Source organism: Ovis aries, chromosome 23 (assembly GCF_016772045.2).
Source record: "Ovis aries strain OAR_USU_Benz2616 breed Rambouillet chromosome 23, ARS-UI_Ramb_v3.0, whole genome shotgun sequence".
Taxonomy (NCBI): Eukaryota; Metazoa; Chordata; class Mammalia; order Artiodactyla; family Bovidae; genus Ovis; species Ovis aries.
This window is the reverse complement of record NC_056076.1, coordinates 21,360,812-21,385,896: the sequence shown is the minus strand read 5'-3', so window position 1 is coordinate 21,385,896 and position 25,085 is coordinate 21,360,812. Positions and strand designations below refer to the sequence as shown.

At 42.5% G+C, this 25,085-nt stretch overlaps 2 protein-coding genes and 1 non-coding gene across 4 annotated transcripts in view; 2 read left to right on the top strand and 1 right to left on the bottom strand.

Moving 5' to 3' along the window:
* Positions 1-246: 246 nt before the first annotated feature.
* On the bottom strand, positions 247-21,798 carry SLC39A6 (solute carrier family 39 member 6). The gene is made up of 10 exons (XM_012103337.4): positions 21,520-21,798; positions 19,088-19,888; positions 17,408-17,591; positions 15,404-15,573; positions 14,148-14,366; positions 7,951-8,056; positions 5,219-5,596; positions 3,507-3,587; positions 2,213-2,403; positions 247-1,498 (listed from the first exon to the last, which is right to left on the bottom strand). The coding sequence occupies exons 2-10, from the start codon at positions 19,877-19,879 to the stop codon at positions 1,346-1,348; spliced, it is 2,274 nt and encodes a 757-aa protein (XP_011958727.3). The 5' UTR covers positions 19,880-19,888; positions 21,520-21,798; the 3' UTR covers positions 247-1,345.
* On the top strand, positions 7,722-7,793 carry TRNAE-UUC (transfer RNA glutamic acid (anticodon UUC)). Its single transcript has one exon. It is a non-coding gene; the product is annotated as a tRNA-Glu (tRNA).
* Positions 21,799-22,360: 562 nt separating the features above from the next.
* The window catches only part of ELP2 (elongator acetyltransferase complex subunit 2), a 55,305-nt gene continuing 52,580 nt past the window's right edge, over positions 22,361-25,085 (top strand). For both annotated transcript variants that reach the window (XM_004020416.5, XM_042239381.1), the window contains exon 1: positions 22,361-22,519. In XM_004020416.5, the coding sequence (XP_004020465.1) occupies positions 22,382-22,519 (138 nt within the window). In that variant the 5' untranslated portion in view covers positions 22,361-22,381. The remainder of the gene's footprint in view (positions 22,520-25,085) is intronic.

Below are 25,085 nucleotides of genomic sequence, written 5' to 3'. Positions count from 1 at the left end.
TGAATCAACAAGTATATATAATCTGGGTTATACTTAAGAAAATTAAACATCTCAAATTGATAGAGATAGAAAGTAGAATGGTGGTTACCAGGTGCTCTGGGAAGGAAATGAAGAGTTTCAGTTTTGCAAGGTGAAAAAGTTCTGGAGACAAATTGCATAACATTGTGAATATATGCAAAATTATTGAGCTGTATGCTTAAAAATGGCTAAGATGGTAAAAAAAAAAGCAAAGAAAATCAGACTATATGACATGAAGATGACATGGGAATTTATTTTGTAGAAAAGCAACAACTAGAGAATGCCACACAACCCTAGTACATCTAAAGTACTATATATAAAAATGACAGCTGCTCACAACGACCACACTGAAGCACTGGAAGATACCAAACTACTTTCTGAATCCAAGAAGTCAAATTATAATCAGTACTGTTTTAATGTTCTTACATATGCCGAAATTCTAATACGCTGACAAGTGGTAAACCAGGTAACTAGAACATCCAATAATGTAACTTTGGGTGATACATAACATGACTCGGTGATATCCAAGTCTTTTGACAATACATAAACTTACTCATACTCATCTGGCATATCTCCAAACATATTTTAAAATTCCAATTTCTTGGTCAGATGATGTATTTTGCAAATTATTAAATATATTTAGATGTCTTTACTATACAAAGTTAAATGTACAACTAAAGTAGTAAAAAGTGCTGAGGTGTTATGGGAACATTAATACTCTGACAAAAATGTTTATGAATGTACTCTGTACTTTACTAATACTGCCTTTTTTCATTTATATCTAAATTTCCCCTTCTATTTAATAACCAGTTTTGATTTTTTATACAAAATCTATAACTTCTTAATTCATATAGATTCTTCTCTTTTTCTCCTTATTTCTTAGCTTAAATTCATTTTAAGTTTTATTGGTATCTTAAGCTTCATGTGTATTCTTACTCCTAAACACCAGCAGTTCTTCAGAGGCCTAAAATCCAGCATGGGAATCACTATATTAAATTAGTTCTAGAAAAAGAAACATTAAAGATATTTTTTCTGAAATATACAGAACATGTCATGCCAAATCTCTTGTTTATACAATAAACTGGTAATATTGGTAAATTGCACATACAGCTTGTATTATAACTTAAATATTAAAACGTACCTTTATGTTACCACCATAACTGACCTTATAAGCATAACAGATGACAATATTCAATACAAAAAAACCCACAAAATCCACTAACCTTAAGTGCTATGGATCGCATCATATGAGCTCATCTCCCTATGACCTATTCAAACTACAGAGAGCAAACTATAGCTTTAAGCTACTCTAGCATTTAAACCCTAATTAGAAATTTATACGAAACACAATTTTATGTTCAAATATGGAAATAAGCAACATAATTCCAAAACCCAAAAGAATCCCAGCATTCTGGAGACAGAAATATCCCCAGCGGCTACATCCATGGTCACTGGCATCGTTGTGCAGCATCTCAGGCACCTTTAAAACAAACAAAAGAGCAACCTTTACGTTTCCAGAACCACAGATTTTAGAAGAATTTCCAGGACACTATACCAGCTTTCTATGTAGCTGGTATATACCATGAGTCAAATTTCTAAAACACGAATCTAGCTAATCATGTCACACAGCATTTCCGAACAGTTAATTAACAATGATTACTCATGGTCTGCTCAGCAAGTCAAAATTATATTGATCCAGTTTACTCTACTGTAAAATGGAGAGCTACACTGATTACCCTGCTTACTGTCTGTATCTGTACATAACCTGTGGTTCACTTAAAGTTCAGAGATATGGAAATCTTTTATCTTATAAAATATAATCTTAGCAGTAAGACTGGCTGAGACTGTTAAGTGGACTTTGGTGACAAAAAGATATGACTCCTTTATCTGTTAGTAAGGGTCCTTTAAGTGTTCTGATGTATACAGAGTTTGCCAACAGTATGTGGCTTGTACTAGGTTTCTCACAAGTCTATGTACAAGTCAATGCCTATTTACTGAAACTCTACTCTCAGAAAGACACATCAGAAGCAGGTAGATGCTTCTGTGCATTCTGAAGTATACTTTGTATACGTTGTTGAGCACAGAATCTCACTGCAACTACATTTATCCTACACTCTTTTAAAAAAACCTGTTTCATTGGACATTTTTATTTCCTTGTTAGTTAATTCTGTAATTTGACTTCTTAAAAACTTACCATATCAACCAGAGCAACATACATGAACAAGCCCGCAGTAAGTGCAAATATCCACATGGAAACATTCTCAGCGTAATGACCAATGAAAATGCCTGTGGCCATTCCAAGATACGCCAGCATGGCTGACAGGGCATTATAAAGAACAGCCTGCTTAACAGTCATGCCAGCCTTCAGTAAGACAGCAAAGTCACCTTTAACAGAAAACACAAAAAGGCAATTAAAGTCATTAAAAAGATCATTATTAAGACATATACCCAAAAGACTTTCCAGATTTAAGAAATCTTCCAAGTTTTCTGAGGAGTGGAAAAAAAAAAAAGACAAAATTAAGAATCACCCAGGGTTAATCAGTATAAAACACCCTAACAGTTTTATAAACTAAGACATCTTTTATCCAAAGTTTTTCTCAAGGTTTCTTGTTTGTCGAGGAATGTCAATACCAAGAATCTACTGCTGTGCTCTTGCACTGTCCTCAAGGGGCTCCTTTTAACCGACCACAGGCAGCAAGAGGGAGGAGAGAACACACAGGAAATGATCAGCAAAAGATTAAGGCAATATGCGTCATCATTAAGAGCTGCAGAGTCTAATGTTCTGGTTATAAAAGAAGAAAAGAAATTAAGATCAAAGTACTTCAGAGAGGCTTCAAGGAGCCTGAAGGATCTAGAATGTGGAACACAAATCAGATGTTGAGGATTACAAGCATCGAACAGGAAGATGGGAGGCCTTCTAAATGGCCGAACACACACCAAGGGACAAACGTGAAAATGGTGCAACAGGTGTGTGGCCGCCTGCAAGAAGAAAAACAGGGACACACACGGAACCAGGGCAACTCTGGGAAGGTTTTAAGTCCTGGTGAAAGAGAAAAAGAATATTCAAAACACAATTCATCAACTTCTCTTTCTTTTTAGTTCCAATGAAATTCTCTTTGTCAAGTTCTCTCTGTTAATGGAAGATGACTATTTGCCTGTGGTCTTATTTCTATTCTGTGTACGATGAAAATAGGGACTGACGTCACCATATGCTGATACAGGAAGGTATCTGGCAGGGGAAGAGGACCAGAGATGGGGCTCAGGGATCTGTTTGGCAACCCCACACAAGCAATTGTGTTATCAGAGTTGCAGGGTTAGAATTCTGGCTGGAAACAGACTTGTCCTCAGTAAGAAACAAAGCTAGCTAGGATAGTAGATTTATGAGAAGCCATAAATGAGAAAGCCTGCTGGAAACTATCCTTAGCAAAAGCCAGTGACACTGAGATATGCTATCCACCTGGAAAATACCGTTTGTAGTGTTCTCTTACCTAATTCATGAGGCAACTCATGACAAAACACAGCAACAGAAGTACTTAAACCACTCGATAAACCTTCAGTAAAAGCAGCACCTGTGTAAAAAATCACTGCATTATTTTGTGGGTGTGTATTTTTAAAATTCGTATAGCACATACAGTGAGGTAAAAGAAACAAACTATATTCTGGTTGTGAATAAACAGAACTTTCTCAACTGCACTCTGTAACTTCTTCATAACTAATCTTAGATTATTCAGTTCAGTTGCTCAGTGGAGTCCGACTCTTTGCGACCACATGAATCATGGCATGCCAGGCCTCTCTGTCCATCACCAACTCCCAGAGTTCACTCAAACTCATGTCCATTGAGTCAGTGATGCCATCCAGCCATCTCATCCTCTGTCGTCCCCTTTTCCTCCTGCCCCCAATCCCTCCCAGCATCAGAGTCTTTTCCAATGAGTCAACTCTTCGCATGAGGTGGCCAAAGTACCGGAGTTTCAGCTTTAGTATCATTCCTCCCAAAGAACACCCAGGGCTGCTGTCCTTTAGAATATTCAATTAGGCTTAAATTCCCAAAGGAGCACAAGCAGATATGATTGAAGGGAAGGCTGGGTTGTGCCTTAGAGCGATTAAATGATCTTACACAAACCTGAGAAGTAACTGCTGCCACATAAAGCACTTATGGAGAAATATAAAACAAGCTGATTTAAAAGGTTTAGGGGAAAAAACCTCAGGAATCAAGAGTACAAATATGTTTCCTAGCCTCAGAGGAATCCACTGTGTAATTAGACTTTTTTACATTTATTCTTTCAATGCCTTGATAAGGGAAGTTTAAGACAAATAGCTCCCTGCTTTTAAAAGTTAACACCTTATACAACTGATTGCTTACAAACCATGACTGAGCATTTGCACATCCTTCTGTGTCGCTTAAGTTGTGCACGGTGCAGAGGAGGAAGAGCGCAGTGTGGGGAGCAGGGCCTGGGCTCCTCCCAGCTGGGCAACAAAATAATACTGCCTCGTCGGACCTTGCCTGCCTGCTCCGTAATTATTTCCATGGCTCCTTCCAGAACTCTGTGGGTCTGTGTGCACAGGTGCTCATTCATGCCCAACTCTTCGCAACCCTATGGACTATAGTTCACCAGGCTCCTCTGTCCATGGGATTTCCCAGGCAAAATACTGGAGTGGGTTGCCATTCCCTTCTTCAGGGGATCTTCCTGACCCAGGCAGTCTCTTGAATCTCCTGCTTTGCAGGCGGATTCTTTACTACTGTGTCACCTGGGAAGCCCCTCCCTTCCTGCACTAAATTACTACAATTCATAAATATTCTATTAGCTCTCAATGGTAGCACAACTTACAAAGAGTCTGTAACTCTTCTTTGGGTACGGATTAGTAATTGAAACTTATTAGATAGATGAAGATTCCTTTAGCATAAAAGAGAAGATGGTGGAAAAGATACTTTCACTTTAATACATACTATTTATATTGCAGATAAGGGAAAGTAACTTTTGGCAGCTACAATTTAAAGGGCCAAGCACAGTTTCTAGCACTTTTTCATCTTATCTCACATTTATCGAGTACATCACTGTCAAAGCAGTCAAAGAAGAGATAACATTTTGATAACCTTGGGTGTTAACAGCCTTATCAAACCTACCTACTCTTTGCTAAAATCAGCAGCTTAAAGTGGCATTTTCAGAGATCAACAAACAAGGGCTGAAACACAGAGACATACCAATTGCAAGGCCATCGCTGAAATTGTGCAGGCCGTCCCCCATGATCACCATCCAGGCCAACGTGGCGATGCCAGCATCTTTCAGCTCCTCCCGGGAGTAGCGCTGGCTGTGGCTGTGAGGGTGGTGGTTCTGGTGGTGGTGGTGATGGAGAATATGATGGTAGTCATGATGGTGGTGGATGAGATCATCGGACTGGCCGAGTGTATCATGGAAATGCGAATGGCATTTATTCTTGCACCCTCTGGGTACATATTCATTGTAAACTTCCTGCGGATGGGCATGAGCTATCATGACCTCCTCTTCTTCCAAGATTGCTGGCTGCTGAGAATCAAAGTGGGAGGGCTCTTGTGAGTCAGCTCGTAAATAGCCTTCAGGTCCTAGATGTAAACATAAAGGACATTGGGACAAAGTAAAATGGCTCTGTTAATGCGCACATTTCAAAATTTCCACTGACAGAGTCAACAAGACGTCAAAGCACGGCAACTCTCTCACATATACCTACCTGGAAGACTAGACTTTAGAGTACTGTTGATGAAACACCTCAGTACGTTTTAGCGAATTTTAGAAGTTAAATGATTTCGCTAAGAATGGATTTTAAATGATAGCCTTCAGTAACCACCCCAGATCCTCCCTTAAATTCTTTTGCCTCCCTATGTTTTTCAAGATAGTTTTTTTTTCTGATTATAAAAGAATCACACATATTTTAGAAAAATATTTCACTGTTGATATTTAAAATACTTTAGAAAAATATTCCAGAAAAATTGGAAATAAAAAACACACATAGTTCTGTCATCTGAGTTCCTCTCTTTCAAAATTCAAGGGAAAGCAAAAGAGGGGAATTGCTTGGTGGTCCAGTGGTTAGGACTCTGTGCTTTCACTGTCAAGGGTCTGGGTTCAATCCCAGTCAGGGAACTAAGATCCTGCAAACCATGTATTGTGGTCAAACAAAAATTAAAAAGGAAAAGCAGAAGAATGTGAAATACCATCATCACCAAGAAACATTTATCTGTGTAAACTCCAACAATAGATTTTGCTTTTTCCTTTTTGTACACTGGCATCAACTTTCCTGGGAGCATTCCTAACACTATGGTCCAATTTTAAAAGTTATTTCCTCTCATCATTATAAATTTCACTGGAAATCCTGAAGATGGAATAGATGCAGGAAGACAAGTGAGAGTATTTCACTCGCTCTTTAGAGAAGAGCAGCATGCTGGAGACAAAGGGTGAACAGAAAGTCTTAGGACTGCCCAGTAGCAACAATAAGCTGCTCTTCCTCCTCAGTCAGCAACTGAGCGTCTACTCTGGGCCAGGCACCGGGACAAAGTGGAGCAGAACAAAGTGTGCCTTCAGGAAGCTCATGTTCTTGGGGGAGATAGCCACTTAACAAGGAAATACAGATATAATAAGGTAATTAAGGCACGGACAGCATGGGAAGAAAATAGAAAAGGCAAATATGAGACGAGTGAGTGGGAGACCTCTGTATTGGGATGAACCAGGAAGGCCTCTAAGAAGGAGATGCCTGAGCTGAGATTGAAACAATAGGAGGAATTTATATGAAGACCTAGGAGAAAAGTGCTCTAAGCAGAAGAAACTGAGTATCAGCCTCTGAGACAGACCTGATATGCTCACAGGATGAAAAGGAGGCTGTGAGGCTGGACAGAGTGAACCATCCGGGGGAGTGGAAGGCAGGGCAGGACCTCAAAGGTCATCATGAGGCGTTTGGTTTAAAATTTTAACTGAGCCTGTCCAACAAGAAATGCCAGGCTAATAAGCTCTAGGAAACATAGTAACACAGTAACTTTACAGTGAAGAAACATGGGAGACACAACCTTAGCCAAGTGATCAAAATTGCCACCACTGCTATGCGACTGAGCATCATGGTAGGAGGCAGGTCACGTCACTGGAAAGGATGTAATACACTTTGTGCTATTCCTGCCCAAACTGATCAACCTAATGCAAAAACAACAAACAAACTCAAAATGAGGGACAATAAGAGGCAACATTTGACCCTGACTTGTACTCTGGATCATTTTTTTTCCTTTTGGGGGTTAGGGGAGTATAAAGAAATTATTAAGACAATTGGATAAACATGAAAATGGTCTATAGACTAGAAAATGGCATTATATCAGCTTTAATTTCCTGGTGTTGATCACTGACCTGTGATTACATACGAGAATGTCCTTTCTCTTGGGAAATATAACAAGTATTTAGAGGTAAAGAAGCATCACTTTTGTAACTTACTCTGAAATGGTTTAGAAAAAAAAAATGAGTAGTATGTATATACACAGAGAAAGAGAGAAAGAATGATAAATGTACATAAAATAACTGGGGAATACAGGAAGAGGCAGAGGAATTCTTTGTACTCTTCTTAGAACTTTTCTCTAAGTTTGAATTTACCTCAAAATAAAAAAATTACAGAAAGAAGACATATAAATATACATACAAAAAACCAACTCACTGGCAATTAAAAGAAAGCATAAGTTTTAGAAAGAGGGGAGGGATTCCCTGGTGGTCCAGTGGTTAGAACCTGGCATTTTCACTGCTGGGGCCCAGGTTCGATTCCTGGTTGGGGAACTAAGATCCCAGAAGCCTCGTGGCACAGTCAAACAAAAAAAGGGAGGGGAAGGTTAATGGGAGTGGAATAAGGTCCCATCTCTTCCGGATAGTCTGAGCTGCCTGCAAATCACAGAGTAATGGCCTCCCTCCAGCTCTCAGATTTACAAGGACTTACGATCATCTGCATCTACTTTCTCCTCATTTGTTGAAAGTTGAGATTCATACTTGGACAGCTGCTTTTTAATCTCCACATCATCATCATTTTCAGGTTTTTTCTGATTCTGTAACAGCAAGGAAAAGCGATACTTGAAATAGGTGGCTTACTTATGCATACACCTTCAGATAAACAGTTAAGCAAGGGATTTCATAGACAAAGACAACAGAGTGACAGGCTTCTAAAGGAATGAACCCCATCTAAGGGCAAGGCCTGCACTTAACTCCACAGCACCTAGTAGTCTGTTCTGGGCTTCCCTGGTGGCTCAGAGGCAGAAACTGTTCAGAAAGGTAAAGGATGATACATCAGTAATATGAAAGAAAAATCACACACTCATCTTTCTGCTGGTCCCTCAGGTCATGCAGTATAATCCGTTCTCATGAAAACAGCACTGCATCCCCTGGGAGCTATTTAGAAATGCATGATCTCAGGCCACAGCCCAGAGCGAATGGATTAGAACTTGGATTTTAACTAGGTCTCCAGGTGACTCATACACACATTAAAGTTGAGCTCTGCCTCAGGCCATCAGTTCAGAACAGGCATGTCCTCCAGGCAAATAGTGATCTGCTAACCAACTGCCTGGTTTCCTCCAATGCCTTTTTTGGTCAATGAAATCCCATACTTGCCACACTTTTTATAACTTAAAATTATACTGTGATACTGATATGTATTTGTTACTAAAACTAAAATACTTTTGCTGTCATAAAACACCATTACCAAGTTTTCTCTTTTGAAACAAATCCGAGTAGTCAGTCTTGAATTTATCACTAGATTTTTAAACCAGCTGAATACCATACTTGAGATACAGTCCATATCTCAGAACCCAAGATCACTGTTAGAACCCAAGGTCACTGTTAGAACAATGGTGCCTGTGTATTACCGACTTATGTAGAATATTTAAGATAAGGAAAACTGTCACAAAAATAATCACCTTCTTATTTGCAGTATCTTTTGAATATGACTCAATCCCCACCATAACTGAGACTTCATTTTTAGCTCTAACAGTATATAAAATATCTGCACATTTTTAGGTTATAAGAGTTTTTAAAAGGAAGCATAAACCAATCTTTATACCTATCCCTGGCATGATGCCTCAAACATGGAAAGTACTTAAATATTTGTGAAAATAAGTGAATTCAGGATACTTTAAATCACTTAACTGATGTTTTATTTCTTGCTGAGCAATGACTATCTCTAGTTTTTAACCAATTCTTTCATTCCACAAGTATTAAGGGCCTCTAATGTTTCCTGTGCTGAATCCTGGCAATACATCAATACACCATAAACCAAGATACACATAGTTCTTGTTCCCATGGAGCTTATCACCCACAGGGAGGGAAGTTTTATACAGGTAATGATTATACAATTCTTTGATTGCAATTTTTGATACACTTTACAAAGGACAAATACACAGTACTACAAGAGTGTACGCTACTGCTGCTAAATCACTTCAGTCGTGTCCGACTCTGTGTGACCCTATAGACGGCAGCCCACCAGGCTCCCCCGACCCTGGGATTCTCCAGGCAAGAATACTGGAGTGGGATGCCATTTTCTTCTCCAATGCATGAAAGCAAAAAGTGAAAGTGAAGTCGCTCAGTCGTGTCTGACTCCTAGAGACCCCATGGACTGTAGCCTACCAGGCTCCTCTGTCATGGGATTTTCCAGGCAAGAGTACTGGAGTGGGTATAAGACCTAACTGACTCCCATGACAAGATTCGTCCAGAAAGTGATGTTTATGCCAAGACCTAAAGATGAGCAGGGGTTTGCTGGAGAAGGGTGGGGAGGAGTAATCCAGGCAGGGAGATGGCATGTGGGAGGACCCTAAAGTAGAAAGGGAGCAGCCGCTTCTTTAACTGAAAGAAGTGCAAGGTGGATGGGGTCTGGTAGGTCAGAGACTGGGCGGCCAGTAGTGAGGCTGGGTAGCGGGGCGTCCAGACAGTGCAAACCATGGACTATGGTCTTCATCCTATCGTGGCCTTCATCCTATAAGCAATGAGATGTATGGCAGAAAGGATTTTCAGCAGTGGTGTCCAACCCCATCAGACTCATTTAAACAAATCACTCTGCCCCCTCCACTCTGGATTAGAAGAGGACAACAAAATAATGTAGACAGTCCAGTCAGGAGGCAACTGCTGTCAGGCAGGTAAGCCGAGCTTAGACCAGAACAACAACAAGGAAGATGGAGAGAAACAAATAATTATAATTTCACTGCTGGATACACTTAATAAAACTAGGTTGGATATGAGGATGAGGGAGATTCATAGATGATTTTCAGGTTTCCAGCCTAAGCAAGAAACCTGAGAATCTGGTAAAAAGAAAGTCTGAGGTAGAAACATCATAAGAGCCTAACTACACACCAAGTATGTGATTCAACCCTAATTCGAATAAACAGATTGACATGTACGGATGTTTAAAGGGAAATCTAAGGTAAAATGTTCCATTATAAGACCCTGATGCTGGGAAAGACTGAAGGCGAGATGAGAAGGGGACAACAGAGGATGAGATGGTTGCACGGCATCACTGACTTGATGGATATGAGTTAGAGTAAACTCCGGGAGTTGGTGATGGACAGAGAAGCCTGGCATGCTACAGTCCATGGGGCCGCAAAGAGTCAGACATGACTGAGTGACTGAACTGAACCAAACTGATGGGTCTGAAGAGCTACCAATGCTTACCATGTAAAGAGTAGTTTTTGCTTTTTGAGAGAAGTAAATGAGATTTACGGAGAAGGCAATGGCACCCCACTCCAGTACTCTTGCCTGGAAAATCCCATGGATGGAGAAGCCTGGTAGGCTACAGTCCATGGGGTCGCTGAGGGTTGGACACGACTGAGCAACTTCACTTTCACTTTTCACTTTCGTGCATCGGAGAAGGAAATGGCAACCCACTCCAGTGTTCTTGCCTGGAGAATCCCAGGGACGGGGGAGCCTGGTGGGTTGCTGTCTATGGGGTCACATAGAGTTGGACACGACTGAAGTGACTTAGCAGTAAATGAGATTTAAAACTGTTACATAAGTAACACTAAGATCTGCCTGCCTTGAAAACAGATAAAGGCAATAGTTTCTAAAAAGGAAGAGAACATGAAATGTTTGTGAAACACCTGTGGGAAGTCTTTGCCTAGAAATTATGCTTATTTACTATTTAATGCTTCTTATGTGTGTGTGTTCATTGTACTTAGCCTGCCAGGCTCCTCTGTCCATGGGATTCTCTAGGCAAGAATACTGAAGTGAGTTGCCATGCCCTCCTCCAGCACATCTTCCCAACTCGAGCACTGAATCTGAGTCTCTTACATCTTACTTGCACTGGCAGGCAGGTTCTTTACCACTACTGCAACCTGGGAAGCCCTTAACGATTCTTAAGCATTCAACAAATATTTACCAATCCTCTACTATGTGCCAGACACTATTCGAGGCACTGGAGATATAGCAGTAAAGAAGATGGAGCGGTCGTGGGCCTTAAGAGCTTACATGCTAGCAGAAATTATTTGAGAACAGAAATTCCAAACTTTGTCAACTACAATGCATAACCATATATATGTAAGACAAAAACAGTAATATATGGAATGTATTGTAATATCACTGTTGCATTTAAAAACATGGGTCAAGACACAAGATTGATTTCACAGCTCACAAATAGTTATAATTTAGAGTCTGAAAAACACTGATCTGTCTTAGACCACAGACAGCCTACCTCTTAGAGTCCTATGTTAGAACATCAGGTTAATAAACAGAACTTTTTAGGTAAAACTAGAAAATTACATTGAAATTAGAATGGCATCTGAAATAGAAATGCAATAAAACAAACAAACACAAACAAAACCCCTCCCCTGCAAAAAAAATCCTTGAAAATGCAGAGGAGGAGGATATATCCTCAAAGCCACCCAAGTGAAGCAGCAGGGACAATGGGGACATGGAAGACGTCCTGGATTAAGAAGGAGTCAGCTCTCGTTGCTTCATTTATTCCCTGTAAACTGACATTCTGTAAGGGTTCAAAATCTGCAGTTGAAGTGACCATTAAATCCGTAAGGGCAAATATTCACAGGATGGAGGAGGCTACTCTGCTCACATGCACTGGGTTCCCAACCTGAGCTCTAAGCTCAGCCAAGAATCAACTATGTTAGTTTTCAAGTCTCTTCATGCCAGCTATACCTGCTATTGCAACTGTATGATTTAATTACATATTATTCAGACTATGAAATGCCAGTGAGAAGAGTTATTGCCATGAAAATCTAACTTGAATGCTTCTGAAAGATTCAAAGGCAAGTTGCCAATTACATAAGGCAATCACTGTATAAATCTTTTTAATTTTCAAAAAATCTGGATTCCACATTAAAATAGCTTTACAAGTATGTAATCTCTTGCTCAATTTAAGAGAAACCAAAACTGGATATTTAGAAGTAGCAGGACTGCAGAGAAAAAAATGATCATACAGAACTGACTCCAAGATCTTCAGTTCAGTTTAATTGCTCAGTCCTGTCTGACTCTTCGCGACCCCATGAATCGCAGCACGCCAGGCCTCCCTGTCCATCGTCAACTCCCAGAGTTCACTCAAACTCACGTCCATCGAGTCGGTGATGCCATCCAGCCATCTCATCCTCTGTCGTCCCCTTCTCCTCCTGCCCCCAATCCCTCCCAGCATCAGGGTCTTTTCCAATGTGTCAACTCTTTGCATTAGGTGGCCAAAGTACTGGAGTTTCAGCTTTAGCATCATTCCTTCCAAAGAACACCCAGGACTGATCTCCTTTAGGATGGACTGGCTGGATCTCCTTGCAGTCCAAGGGACACTCAAGAGTCTTTTCCCAACACCACAGTTCAAAAGCATCAATTCTTCGGCACTCAGCTTTCTTCACAGTCCAACTCTCACATCCATACATGACCACTGCAAAAACATAGCCTTGACTAGACGGACTTTAGTCGGCAAAGTAATGTCTCTGCTTTTGAATATACTTTCTAGGTTGGTCATAACTTTTCTTCCAAGGAGTAAGCGTCTTTTAATTTCATGGCTGCAATCACCATCTGCAGTGATTTTGGAGCCCAAAAAAATAAAGTCTGACACTGTTTCCACTGTTTCCCCATCTATTTCCCATGAAGTGATGGGACCAGATGCCATGATCTCCGATTTCTGAATGTTGAGCTTTAGGCCAACTTTTTCACTCTCCTGTTTCACTTTCATCAAGAGGCTTTTTAGTTCCTCTTCACTTTCTGCCATAAGGGTGGTGTCATCTGCATATCTAAGGTTATTGATATTTCTCTCAGCAATGTTGATTCCAGATTGTGCTTCTTCCAGCCCAGTGTTTCTCATGATGTACTCTGCATATAAGTTAAATAAGCAGGGTGACAATATACAGCCTTGACGTACTCCTTTTCCTCTTTGGAACCAGTCTGTTGTTCCATGTCCAGTTCTAATTGTTGCTTCCTGACCTGCATATAGGTTTCTCAAGAGGCAGGTCAGGTGGTCTGGTATTCCCATCATTCAGAGTTTTCCACAGTTTATTGTGATCCACACAGTTAAAGACTTTGGCATAGTCAATAAAGCAGAAATAGATGTTTTTCTGGAACTTTCTTGGTCAACATCAAATGACCAGAATGAGTACACAAATGGCCAAAACATGTACATGTCATTATTAAGAGTCCCCATGAGGACAATCTTTTTTGACTGATTTACCCAGTCACATCAGATAGGAAGAGGAATATAACCACAGGCAACTCCAAAGATATTTTCACCAGATATAGAGCCTACTGTTGAGCTTCATATTACTTCTGGGGGCACTTTGCAAACAGCAAGTCTGAGTGAGTCAGACAGTCTTTCAACAAAACATAATATTTAGCTACTGACTAATTTAAAAGCTGCACATACTTACCGTACATAACTCAAAGAGTTTGGGGTAAGTACACACCCGTGAAACCACCTCCACCATCAATGCCTTGTTTGGTCATTTATATAGATATTTACCCTTGCCTGTGACTCTGAAGGGAATACTGAAGACAGGAAGTCCAGGGTTACTGACTTCCATGAATGCTTCTGGGAGCAAAAAGGTGCTGAACCTCCTCACAAATGAAGATCACATACCTTGGAAAAGCTCTGCTAACGGTTCGGTTCTAGTGCTGCTCTAAATAAATGTCCAATGCATAGTAAGTAATCAGTACAGTTTTTCTTACCTTTTTCTTCTTATCTTTAAATTGCTTGATCAACGTGAGAACATGTTCAACAAGAAACATGAAATACAAGCCTCCCAGAGCTGTCAGCCCTTTCCACGTAGAATCAAAATAGGTATTTTCTTGAATGTTTTGAGAAGAGAGGTGGCTGAAAAGTGGTCCCCTCTTCATTTCCATTGCTGTTTCTTCATGGCTGTGACTATGGTGATGACTTGCATGAGACTAAAGGCAAAATAATACGGATTTTATAAATTCATTTGTTTCACATGTCAGAAAAATTGGCTAAGATAATTAATGTCAAATACGAAACCATTCAGAATTAGGCAATTAATGTTCTACGTCAGAATGAGGGGAGGTTTAGGCTATTAAAAGTAAAACTACCAATAAGCAGCAGTGACCCAGAGCTTAATGTATATAATGCAGTTTAGTGCAGTGGATCTATTCAGTGTAGAGACAGACACATTCTCCAGTGATCCTCATAACGTATGCGTAGAGGGTATCTCCAATGTTTCTCCATGGCCACAAATAAGTCTCAACAGGCATATAGCGTCTACTGCTCATACATCCAGTGGAAAAGCCCCTACTACTGTTCTCGGTGCACTTCCAAGAAGCCCAGGCTGGGTAATGGGCCCTTGCCAGTACCTGAGATCCAGGCACCCTGCCCCAGTGGCCCACAGCTGGGTGCAGCAGGACCTTCTGTCACCTAGTGTTAGGGAACCAGGTGTGGTGCACACCAAGGTGAGACTGGGGGTCATGGATACAACCCACAGAAACGCTCCTAGAAACTAAATTTCCAGCCTTTTATACATATCAATACAGAGCACAAACAGAAAATACATACATTCAATTTATATGTTTATAGATTCACACATTATATATCAGTATTTAACGCTGAATAATAAAACACACTGAAAGTGAAAGTCTCTCAGTACTGTCTGACTCTTTGCGACCCCAGGGACTATACAGTCCATGGGATTCTCCAGGCCAGAATACTGGAGTGGGTAGTCATTCCCATCTCCAGGGGATCCTCCCAACCCAGGGATCAAACCCAGGTCTCTTGCATTGCAGGTGGATTCTTTACCAGCTGAGCCACAAGGGAAGCCCAGGAACACTGGAATGGGTAGCCTATCCCTTCTCCAGTGGATCCTCCCAACCCAGGAATCGAACCAGGGTCTCCTGCATTGCAGGTGGATTCTTTAGCACCTGAGCTACCAGGGAAGCCCTATAAAACAGACTGATGGGATAAATTATTTACTTACATGTGGAAGAAGGTGTAAGAAAGCGTCACCACTCAGTGTCCCGACAGCCAACGCCACAAGGAAACTCAGAAGAAACTTGAAAAACACCCGATTCATGAGAGGCACTAAGATGACACCCAGCAAAGACAGGAAACTGATGACGGAAATGGCTATAAAGCCACCAACCCAGGCTGTCAAAGAGAACAGGACAGAGCAAAGGACAAAGCAAACAACTGATAAACTTTCAAAGTGAGACTGCGGAGTGGCAAAAAGTAATCTGTAAAAGTGGGGAAGTTTGTACCTATGACTTGATTCATGTTGATGTTTGGCAGAAACCAACACAATACTGTAAAGCAATTATCCTTCGATTAAAAACAAATACATTTTTTTTAAAAAGTGGAGCTAAAGAAATACAAATGCAGTGGAACAGAACTGTGGCTATAGAGCAATAACCAAGAAGCTGGATCAAATGTGACTGAACCCTCTGGGCAAAAGGCATAACCTAGGAGAACATTCTTCAGCGAGGGTCCATCTAGTCAAAGCTATGGTTTTTCCAATGGTCATGTAGGGATGTGAGTGATGGACTATGAAGATGGTTGAAGGCCGAAGAATTGATGCTTTTGAACCGTGGTGTTGGAGAAGACTCTTGAGAGTCCCTTGGACTGCAAGAAGATCAAACCAGTCAATCCTAAAGGAAATCAACCTTGAATATTCATTGGAAGGACTGATGCTGAAGCTCCAATACTTTGGCCACCTGATGTGAAGAACTGATTCATTGGAAAAGACCTTGATGCTGGGAAAGATTGAAGGCAGGAGGAGAAGGGGACGACAGAGGATGAGATGGTTGGATGGCATCACCAACTCGATGGACATGAGTTTGAGCAAGCTCCAGGAGTTGGTCACAGACAGGGAAGCCTGGCATGCTACAGTTCATGGGGTCGCAAAGAGTCAGATATGACTGAGCAACTGAACTGAACTGAGGGTGAAGGAAGGGGAAGGTATGGTTACCAAGGATGAACTCTCAATCACTTGGGAACTGAGCTTACAGACGCCCATAACAGTTAAATTATGAGAGAGAAGAGGAAAAAGTTAGGAGAGGAGGGAAGAAAGGAGAAAGGAAAGGAAACTGGGAATCAGTAATATCCTCAGTGAACAAAGCAATCAATTCTTCATTATAGGTTCTGAACAACACAACTTACACTATAGCAGACTGTATCCTGGTTTCATGTATTAATAAGAACACACTAGGATTAGGCTCCTAAACAACTCTGATCATTCTCTAAACAATGTGACAACATACAAAGCAACCCCAATTTTTCAATTGGAGGATAACTGCTTTACAACGTCGTGTTGGTTTCTGCTGTACAACAATGTGAATCAGTCATACACATACACATATCCCTTCCCTCTTGAGCCTCTCCCGTACCCCGCCCTCATCCCACTCCTCTGGGTCCTCACAGAATGCTGGGTTGAGCTTCGTGTGCTATACAGCAGCTTCCTGTGTGTACGTGCTCAGTCACGTCTAACTCTCTGATCCCCTGGACTGTAGCCCTCCAGGCTCCTCTGTCCATAGGATTTTCCCAGCAAGAATACTAGAGTGGGTTGACATCCTCTTCTCCAGGGGCTCTTCCTGACCCAGGGATCGAACCCGAGTCACCTGCATTGGCAGGCGGATGCTTTACCACTGAGCCACCAAGAAAGCCCCCAGCAACTTCCCACTAGCTATCTATCTTACACATGGTAATGTATATGTTTCAATAGAACCCAAAATTTTTGAATGACATTGACATACCCTGTGGGAGGACCTCAGACAAGTTACAATCTAATGTATTTTCTAGTTTTTGTTTATTTTTTTTAGGGTAAAACTAACACATTTGCTTTCTTCACATCCAAGGCAGAGAACAATTAAGATGATATATTTGGAATTATGCTGAAAAATGAGTAGGCTGATGTAAATAGAAGGAAAAAGCACAACATAAATAGATCTACTGGAAATTATTTTTACATAAAAAAAGGCAATTTTACCTATTTGTAAAGAATAGGTCTTTGGAGGGATTTCAGCTTTCTTTTCACTTGTTGTATGAATCAGACATGATCTAGTATCAATCTGATTGATGATGGCTGGGCAGAGATAGTTGAACTCGGTGGCATTCAATGGAACCTGGATGCCCATGCCATGAGATGTAAGCAGCTTTGACGCACTGAAACACTGAAGAAAAAAAGAAATAAACACGGAAAGGCATTCCCATTAGAGAATCTAAAAAAGCTGTTGATGGCAAAACACGCTTTCCTTACTGAAGCTACTTCTTTACTTATGGTAAATCAAGATCAACTTTTGTGTTAAGTACTTTGGAATTTGCCTCAAGCTACCTGGAGATACTTTGTCACAGGGCTGATTTCCCATCTCTTCAGCTTATTTCTTCTTGGGAGAAGCAATCACATCACTAGTCACCTCTGGAGAAAGCCTCAAGAGGAAAAAGTTCGAGGATAAACAGACATTCACAAGCCTGTTAACTCACCGTATAAACCTATCAAGGAAATGAGCTTTAATTTCAAGATGGGTTCATTAGAGATTGAGAAATATGTTGTTTCTGTACTAACGCTATCATACGTGGCTAAACAAGCCCAAGACGTGTTCCTCTGCCAGCAATGACGTACTTGCAAAACTTAGCTCAGTGCTGTGTACGCACTGGGCAAAATAATAACACTTTGCAACAAGAGAATACTAAATTCCGTAGATTACTCACTCTGGCAGAGGGCAACACTGGTTAATGAAACAAACCTGCACCGGCAGGAAGCTGTTTCAAAAATTTAATTAGATGACAAGCTTAGTTTGAAGAGACTCTCTGCTGAAGAATGTAAGCTCCCTCTTCTCACCGAAAGAAAAAACCCAAACAAAAAAACCCACAAAAAAAACCCACTGGCACTAGCATCTGTTTCTTATCTTCTGAAAAGCTATTTTAAACTCCCACAATTCTTGGCCACTACTACTCCAAACAAATTTTATTACTAGTGTTGCTATGGGAATGACCATTAGTAGGATTATCCCAGAATTAGTACAGTCATGTGATGGTTTGAATGAAATACTTAAGTTCTGCCTATGAATGTATACCAACTAATGCCTTGTTGTTGACATCTCTTAGCCAAGGCAAACTGTGTACAGCCTGGAAGTCTAGCCTCAGAGAAGAAAACACATAAACTCAGGACCTCACTACCCAGACTTTTCACTTGCCCAGCACGTCACTCTAGGTAGCATCTCCAATTTCACCCACCTTACAAGTCACTGTGATCCCTTTGTCAAGGAGGCAAAGCTGCTCTTGCATTCTCTGGCCCTTTAAACCACACCTTTCCCTAAAACATCAATTCTAACTCCTGCTCTTTCGATCTTCCATTTTACGTTTTTTTTTTTTTTTAATTAATAGTATTCATCTTCAAAGATTTTCTCCCCAAAATAATTTCATGTTTTAAATTCTATATTAGAAAATAGCTTCACCAGGCATCATTATTCTTACCGAAGAACTTATCCCACAAGTTTTTTATCAGGAATGTTTTCAACATAGTGGAGACACTTTGAGCTAAGTGCCTTGCTGAGAAAGGAGAAATCCCCCTTTCAATGAACTCACCATTTTATTTTTAATTTAGAGGGAATAGCAATGACAGGATAGACAGCAGGCATACTGATTAAAATAACGAGAAACATCTTACCTCCTGAGTATTTTCGCTTGGGCTTCTGGAATACATAAAGTCTTTTCTGGGCTCATTCATTGATTCATTGGTTCGCCTACTAGCCAGTCTGCTGGCCCGGCTCTTTTCTGTGATACTGGGTGGAGTGGAACTGTTCACATCTTTGGGGAGAAGTTTCCCATGTTTTGGAGTTTCTATGGTCTCGAGAAAGTGAGTTCCCTCAGAGACAGCATTATACACAGTTGAGGTCACTTCACTAGTACCAATACCCTCCTTGATTAAAACATTCCTTCTGCCACTGGCATGTTCTGATCGATGAGACCCCTTCCCGTGGCTGTTTCTTGGCTCTTTGCTTGCACCATCAGAGTCATGGTCTGAGCAGAGAGCTTTCCGACTATTTTTACTGGAAGCAGCGTGATTATGGTGAGAGTGATGCTCATGGTCAGAGTGATGCTCATGGTCAGAGTGATGCTCATGGTCAGAGTGATGCTCATGGTCAGAGTGATGCTCATGGTCAGAGCGATGGTCATGGTGTATATGAATTCTCTTAATCTTATCTATGCCTATATTCTGAAGCAACTTTTTGAACCCTTCAATTGACAGGGAATTATTTTCTCCATAGCGGTGGAAAAGCTGCTGTAGATGATGCTGCCGCGTGGTAATGGCCAAGTTAACATTAATGCCAGATTCCCAACTTGGAATAATTTTTTCAGTGGTCTGAGGGAAAGCAGTGGCTGGTCCTACTTCATGAAGGGGATTTGTGACGGACAGAGTGAAGGTCAGGATCAAGATCACTGATAAATTCCTCGCCATCGCACCTTCCTAAAGAAGACAGAAAACGAAAGGAAAGAAACAACCTTGTCTTCACTTCCAAAACAATTTGAATTAAGAAATCTCATGCTGAAAACTGATGTCTAATCAAATAACCAAGTTAAACAGAGCACCATCTAGGGTGATCCTTGTAGTGCTAGATACTGCAAAAAACAAACAAAAAACCAACTGGAGTCCTAGGCTCTACCTCTGCATTGCTGAAACATGGGAAACAACAGGAGAGCAGTTGAGTGCTAAGACTCTGTAATTAACATTATAAAAGCAATAGTAATTCAGAGACTGGAGGGACCCATGTGGTCACAGCCATATTGGCATTATATCATGTTTCAAACAAGAATTCAAAACAAAAGAACACAAAATCCAAACTAGCTACCTCAACCACGACCACCACCATTTCACAGAACAATCTTTTAACATCAAAGAAAGTAAATATGGCAATCAGAATAAGTCACATTTAACATTTTTTTCTTAAACCATATATAAATCTATTTGAGGCCTTTCTCCCCCAATCCCATTCTTCAGAGGCAACCAATTTGGCCAGTTTCTTGAGAATCCCTCATGCATACTCAGGTACACGTGCGGCTTAATCATACTAATGGGATCTTTTGTTTTTCCACTCAACAAATGACACCTTTCCATGTGAGTATATACAAAGTGATCACATATTTTTGAATGACTGCACAGTAACAGTTCTTTAAGAAAACTTAACTTTATTAAAAAACTGTGTTGCTCTTATTTTGCTATCACTCATCCGCATAATACTGCTGGGAACCAAAGAACGATGCTCCAAAGAGGAGTTAGGGATCCAGCTGAGCCTTGAAAAGCAGAATTCAGTTAAGCAGACGAAGGTATAGGCCAAAAGAAGCAGTTAGACTAATATCTCAGGACCCAGTCAGCAGATGCCCAGTACCAATGATGGGTGGTGATCGTGACCAAATTGGTCTGCCTCCAGTGAAAATAAGGGGAGGTCGGGCTCCGGAGTGAGATGGCAAGGGTGAGGAGCAACCGAGCTCTACCACCTTCAGCTCTTCCTTGGACCAGCTGGTAACACCTATTTTATACGGAGACAGGGGAAACCACTCGCATGGATGTATGTGGAAGTGCTCCAAACGCTGTCAGCAGTACTGCACAGCTGCTGCTTATCGTTCTGTGAAAAGAGGACGTACGCACTATCACCGGGCTAGACTCCTAAAAGAACAATCCTTGGGGCCCAAAGTTTTAAGGGACAGAAGAAAACCTTTAAGAAATACACGAGGAGCGAGATGGGTGGAGCAGCCCCGTTCCTTTCCCAAGAGAGGGAAGGATGCTTAGGGCGGTCCCAGACTCGCCAGCGGATCTCCATCCCCGCAAGTCCGCGTGTGCTGGAGAAAAAAGCAGAAGCAAAGGGCCTGGAGAAACGGGTGAGCGGAGAAAACGGGAAAGAGCTCGCAAAACTGCCTAGAAGGGCTTCTTATTTTTAAACACCACAGTACTCTCTCGGAAAATGAGATGAACAGGACAAACCATTTCCTTTCCCCGTTGGACCCCGAAGCCCGCTGTGCACCCTAAACTGGGAAGTCCGGCCTCGCCGGCTCCGCGGGGTTCCCCTCTCCGCCCACCCTTCCTAGACCAGCGGGACTCACCTCTCCGCGGCCTCGCCGACCCCCGGCCCGCTCCCGCGCGCCGGTTCAAGTTCCCGCCGGCGGTGCGGAGCCAACCCTTGTCTCCCTAGAGATCTCTACACGGCACGGAGAGGCGGCGGTCTCATCGGCCCGGTTGCCCCTCCGTCGGGGGAGCGCCGCGTAGACCCCGGCTAGCAGCGCCCCACGCGCCGCCGCCGCCTCCCGGGAGCAGGAGCACAATCACTAATTAGCGCCGCGCCCAGCAGCCGCCAGGAGCCGCCGCCTCCGCCGGCCTCCGCTGCGGGGCATGCGCAGTGCGGCTCCACCCCGTCCCCGGCGGGCGGGTCCGCGGGTCCGCCTGTTCGTCGGCGCCACGGGGCTCGCAGGGCCAGGAGGGGGGCGGAGACGGGGGTCCCAGTGCGCGCGGGGCACCAAGATCTGCCCGGGGCCCTTCCTCCAGCTCCTCCGCGCCCCCCGCCTCTCTGAGAAACTCGTTCGCCAACGCCCCACCACCACACTGAGCCAGCCCCGTCTGCCGCTGGGATGCCGGCAGTGAGGGCAGCGGGACGTGCTCTGGGCACACGAGTTCTGGGTCTTTCTGGAGAGTTCTGAGCGCTTCCGGCCGCGTCTGTGTTCCTGGGACGCAGGCCGTGCCTGGGCTACGGTCCTCGACACGAGAGTCGAGCTTACCACAGGCAGAGGGCCAATTGGGCTGGGGAGGGGGTGGGGCGGGCCCGGCGGAGGCGGGGTCGCCCCCGCCCCGCCCCCGGCCGCCTCGGAAACGCGGCCCGGATAACGCCCGCGGGAAGACGCGGCGGGCAGGCAGTTCCGCTCCGAGGGCGGAAGTGCGTGCCCAGGTTTCAACCGCTGACCAGACAGCAACATGGTGGCACCCATGCTGGAGACGTCTCATGTATTTTGCTGCCCGAACCGGGTGCGGGGAGCCCTGAGCTGGAGCCCTGGGCCCGGAGGGCTTCTGGCCTTCGGCACGTCCTGTTCCGTGGTGCTCTATGACCCTCAGGTGAGAGAAGTGGCCAGACCCTGTCTGCTTTTGGCGCCACATCTGCTGCTTATGCTCGGGGGCGGACTCTGTAGAGGCTGCTCCGGAGCCTGGAGATCCGGTGTGCGGTCCGATCCGCTTCGGGGAGGGTGTCTGGGCGGTGGGTCTGGCTCTGGCGCGCAACACTCGCCTCTCGCCAGTCTCCTGCGCTGCGTCAGCCTGGGGTCACCGTGTCCTACAGGTGGTGGCCTGTTAGCCGCAAAGAGAAATTCAAACGATGACAACCTTTTCTGAAGCCTTCTGTGGGAAACTGTTACACTGTTAAGGAATCAGTTTGGGTTTGAAAAGATTTCCATTTAAATGTGGGTTAACGGCATCTCACAGGTGCCATCTCATTCTTTTAAAATTTAAAGTTTTTGTTTTCTGTTTACCTTTAGCCTATGAACAATATTGTGATAGTCTAAGGTAACCAGTGAAGGGAATTGGCCATGCATATACTCGTATCCGGGGCTATCTCATTTTGGTATTACCCTAAGTTTTACTTAATAAACTTTTGCTGTTTTCAGTTTCAAAGAAATATCGCTTGCAGTTTAGCTTCGGGAGTGGACATTTTAAACAATGTGCCATTGGGGCAAAGGTCCTAGGAAGTGGAGCTCCTGAGCACTTATCCATTCCCAGAACTGCAGCCAAATGATTGTTTTCTTGGCCTTTTCGCTACCAAACTTCTCAAGTGACTAGTTTCTGTATTATTCCCTGAGTTCATTGTGATCCCATTCCCACTGGCTGATTTTGGACAATACAGTTAGTGTTGCTTCTCAAAAGATGCCTCAGTATAAAAAGTAAAATACTGGGAATTCAAATGCAGTGCAGGAGATAGCATTTTTTAAAAAATTTTACTAGTTTATTGCAAAATTCTGACTTAAGGGATTAGATCTCATAGACAGAGTGCCTGAAGAACTTTGGACTTGTGACATTGTACAGGAGACAGGGATCAAGACCATCCCCAAGAAAAAGAAGTGAAAAAAAGTAAACTGGCTGTCTGAGGAGGCCTTACAAATAGCTGTGAAAAGAAGAGAAGCGAAAAGCAAAGGAGTAAAGGAAAGATATACCCATTTGAATGCAGAGTTCCAAAGAAAAGCAAGGGGAGATGATAAAGCCTTCCTCAGTGATCAATGCAAAGAAATAGAGGAAAACAATAGAATGGGAAAGACTAGAGATCTCTTCAAGAAGATTAGAGATTCCAAGGGAACATTTCATGCAAAGATGGGCTTAATAAAGGACAGAAATGCAATAAAGGACAGAAATGGTATGGACTTAACAGAAGCAGAAGATACTAAGAAGAGGTGGCAAGAATACACAGAAGAACTGTACAAAAAAGATCTTCATGACCCAGATAATCACGATGGTGTGATCACTCACCTAAAGCCAGACATCCTGGAATGCCAAGTCAAGTGGGCTTTAGGAAGCATCACCACAAACAAAGCCAGTGGAGGTGATGAATTCTAGTTGAGCTATTTCAAATCCTGAAAGATAATGCTGTGAAAGTGCTGCACTCAATATGCCAGCAAATTTGGGAAACTCAGCAGTGAGTTTACAGGACTGGGAAAAGGTGAGTTTTCATTCCAATCCCAAAGAAAGGCAATGCCAAAGAATGCTCGAACTACTGCACTATTGCACTCATCTGACATACTAGCAAAGTAATGCTCAAAATTCTCCAAGCCAGGCTTCAACACTACGTGAACTGTAAACTTCTAGATGTTCAAGCTGGTTTTAGAGAAGGCAGAGGAACCAGAGATCAAATTGCCAGCATCCATTGGATCATCAAAAAAGCAAGAGAGTTCCAGGAACACATCTATTTCTGCTTTGTTGACTATGTCAAAGCCTTTGACTGTATGGATCACAACAAACTGGAAAATTCTTCAAGAAATGAGAATACCAGCCCACCTGATCTGCCTCTTGAGAAATCTGTATGCAGGTTAGGAAGCAACAGTTAGAACTGGACATGGAACAACAGACTGATTCCAAACTGGGAAAGGAGTACGTCAAGGCTGTATATTGTCACCCTGCTCATTTAACTTCTATGCAGAATACATCATGAGAAATTCTGGACTGGAAGAAGCACAAGCTGGAATCAAGATTGCTGGGAGAAATATCAATAACCTCAGATATGCAGATGACACCACCCTTATGGCAGAAAGCGAAGAAGAACTAAAGAGCCTCTTGATGAAAGTGAAAGAGGAGAGTGAAAGAGTTGACTTAAAACTCAACATTCAGAAAAGTAAGATCATGGCATCTGGTCCCATCACTTCATGGCAAACAGGTGGGGAAACAGTGACGGACTTTATTTTGGGGGGCTCCAAAATCTCTGTAGATGGTGACTGTAGCCATGAAATTAAAAGACGCTTACTCCTTGGAAGAAAAGTTATAACCAACCTAGACAGTATATTAAAAAGCAGAGCTATTACTTTGCCCACAAAAGTCCGTCTAGTCAAATACTGGTGTTTCCAGTATTTATGTATGGGTGTTTGAGTTGGACTATAAAGAAAGCTGAACATGAATCTGAGCAAACTCCAGGTTATGGTGGAGG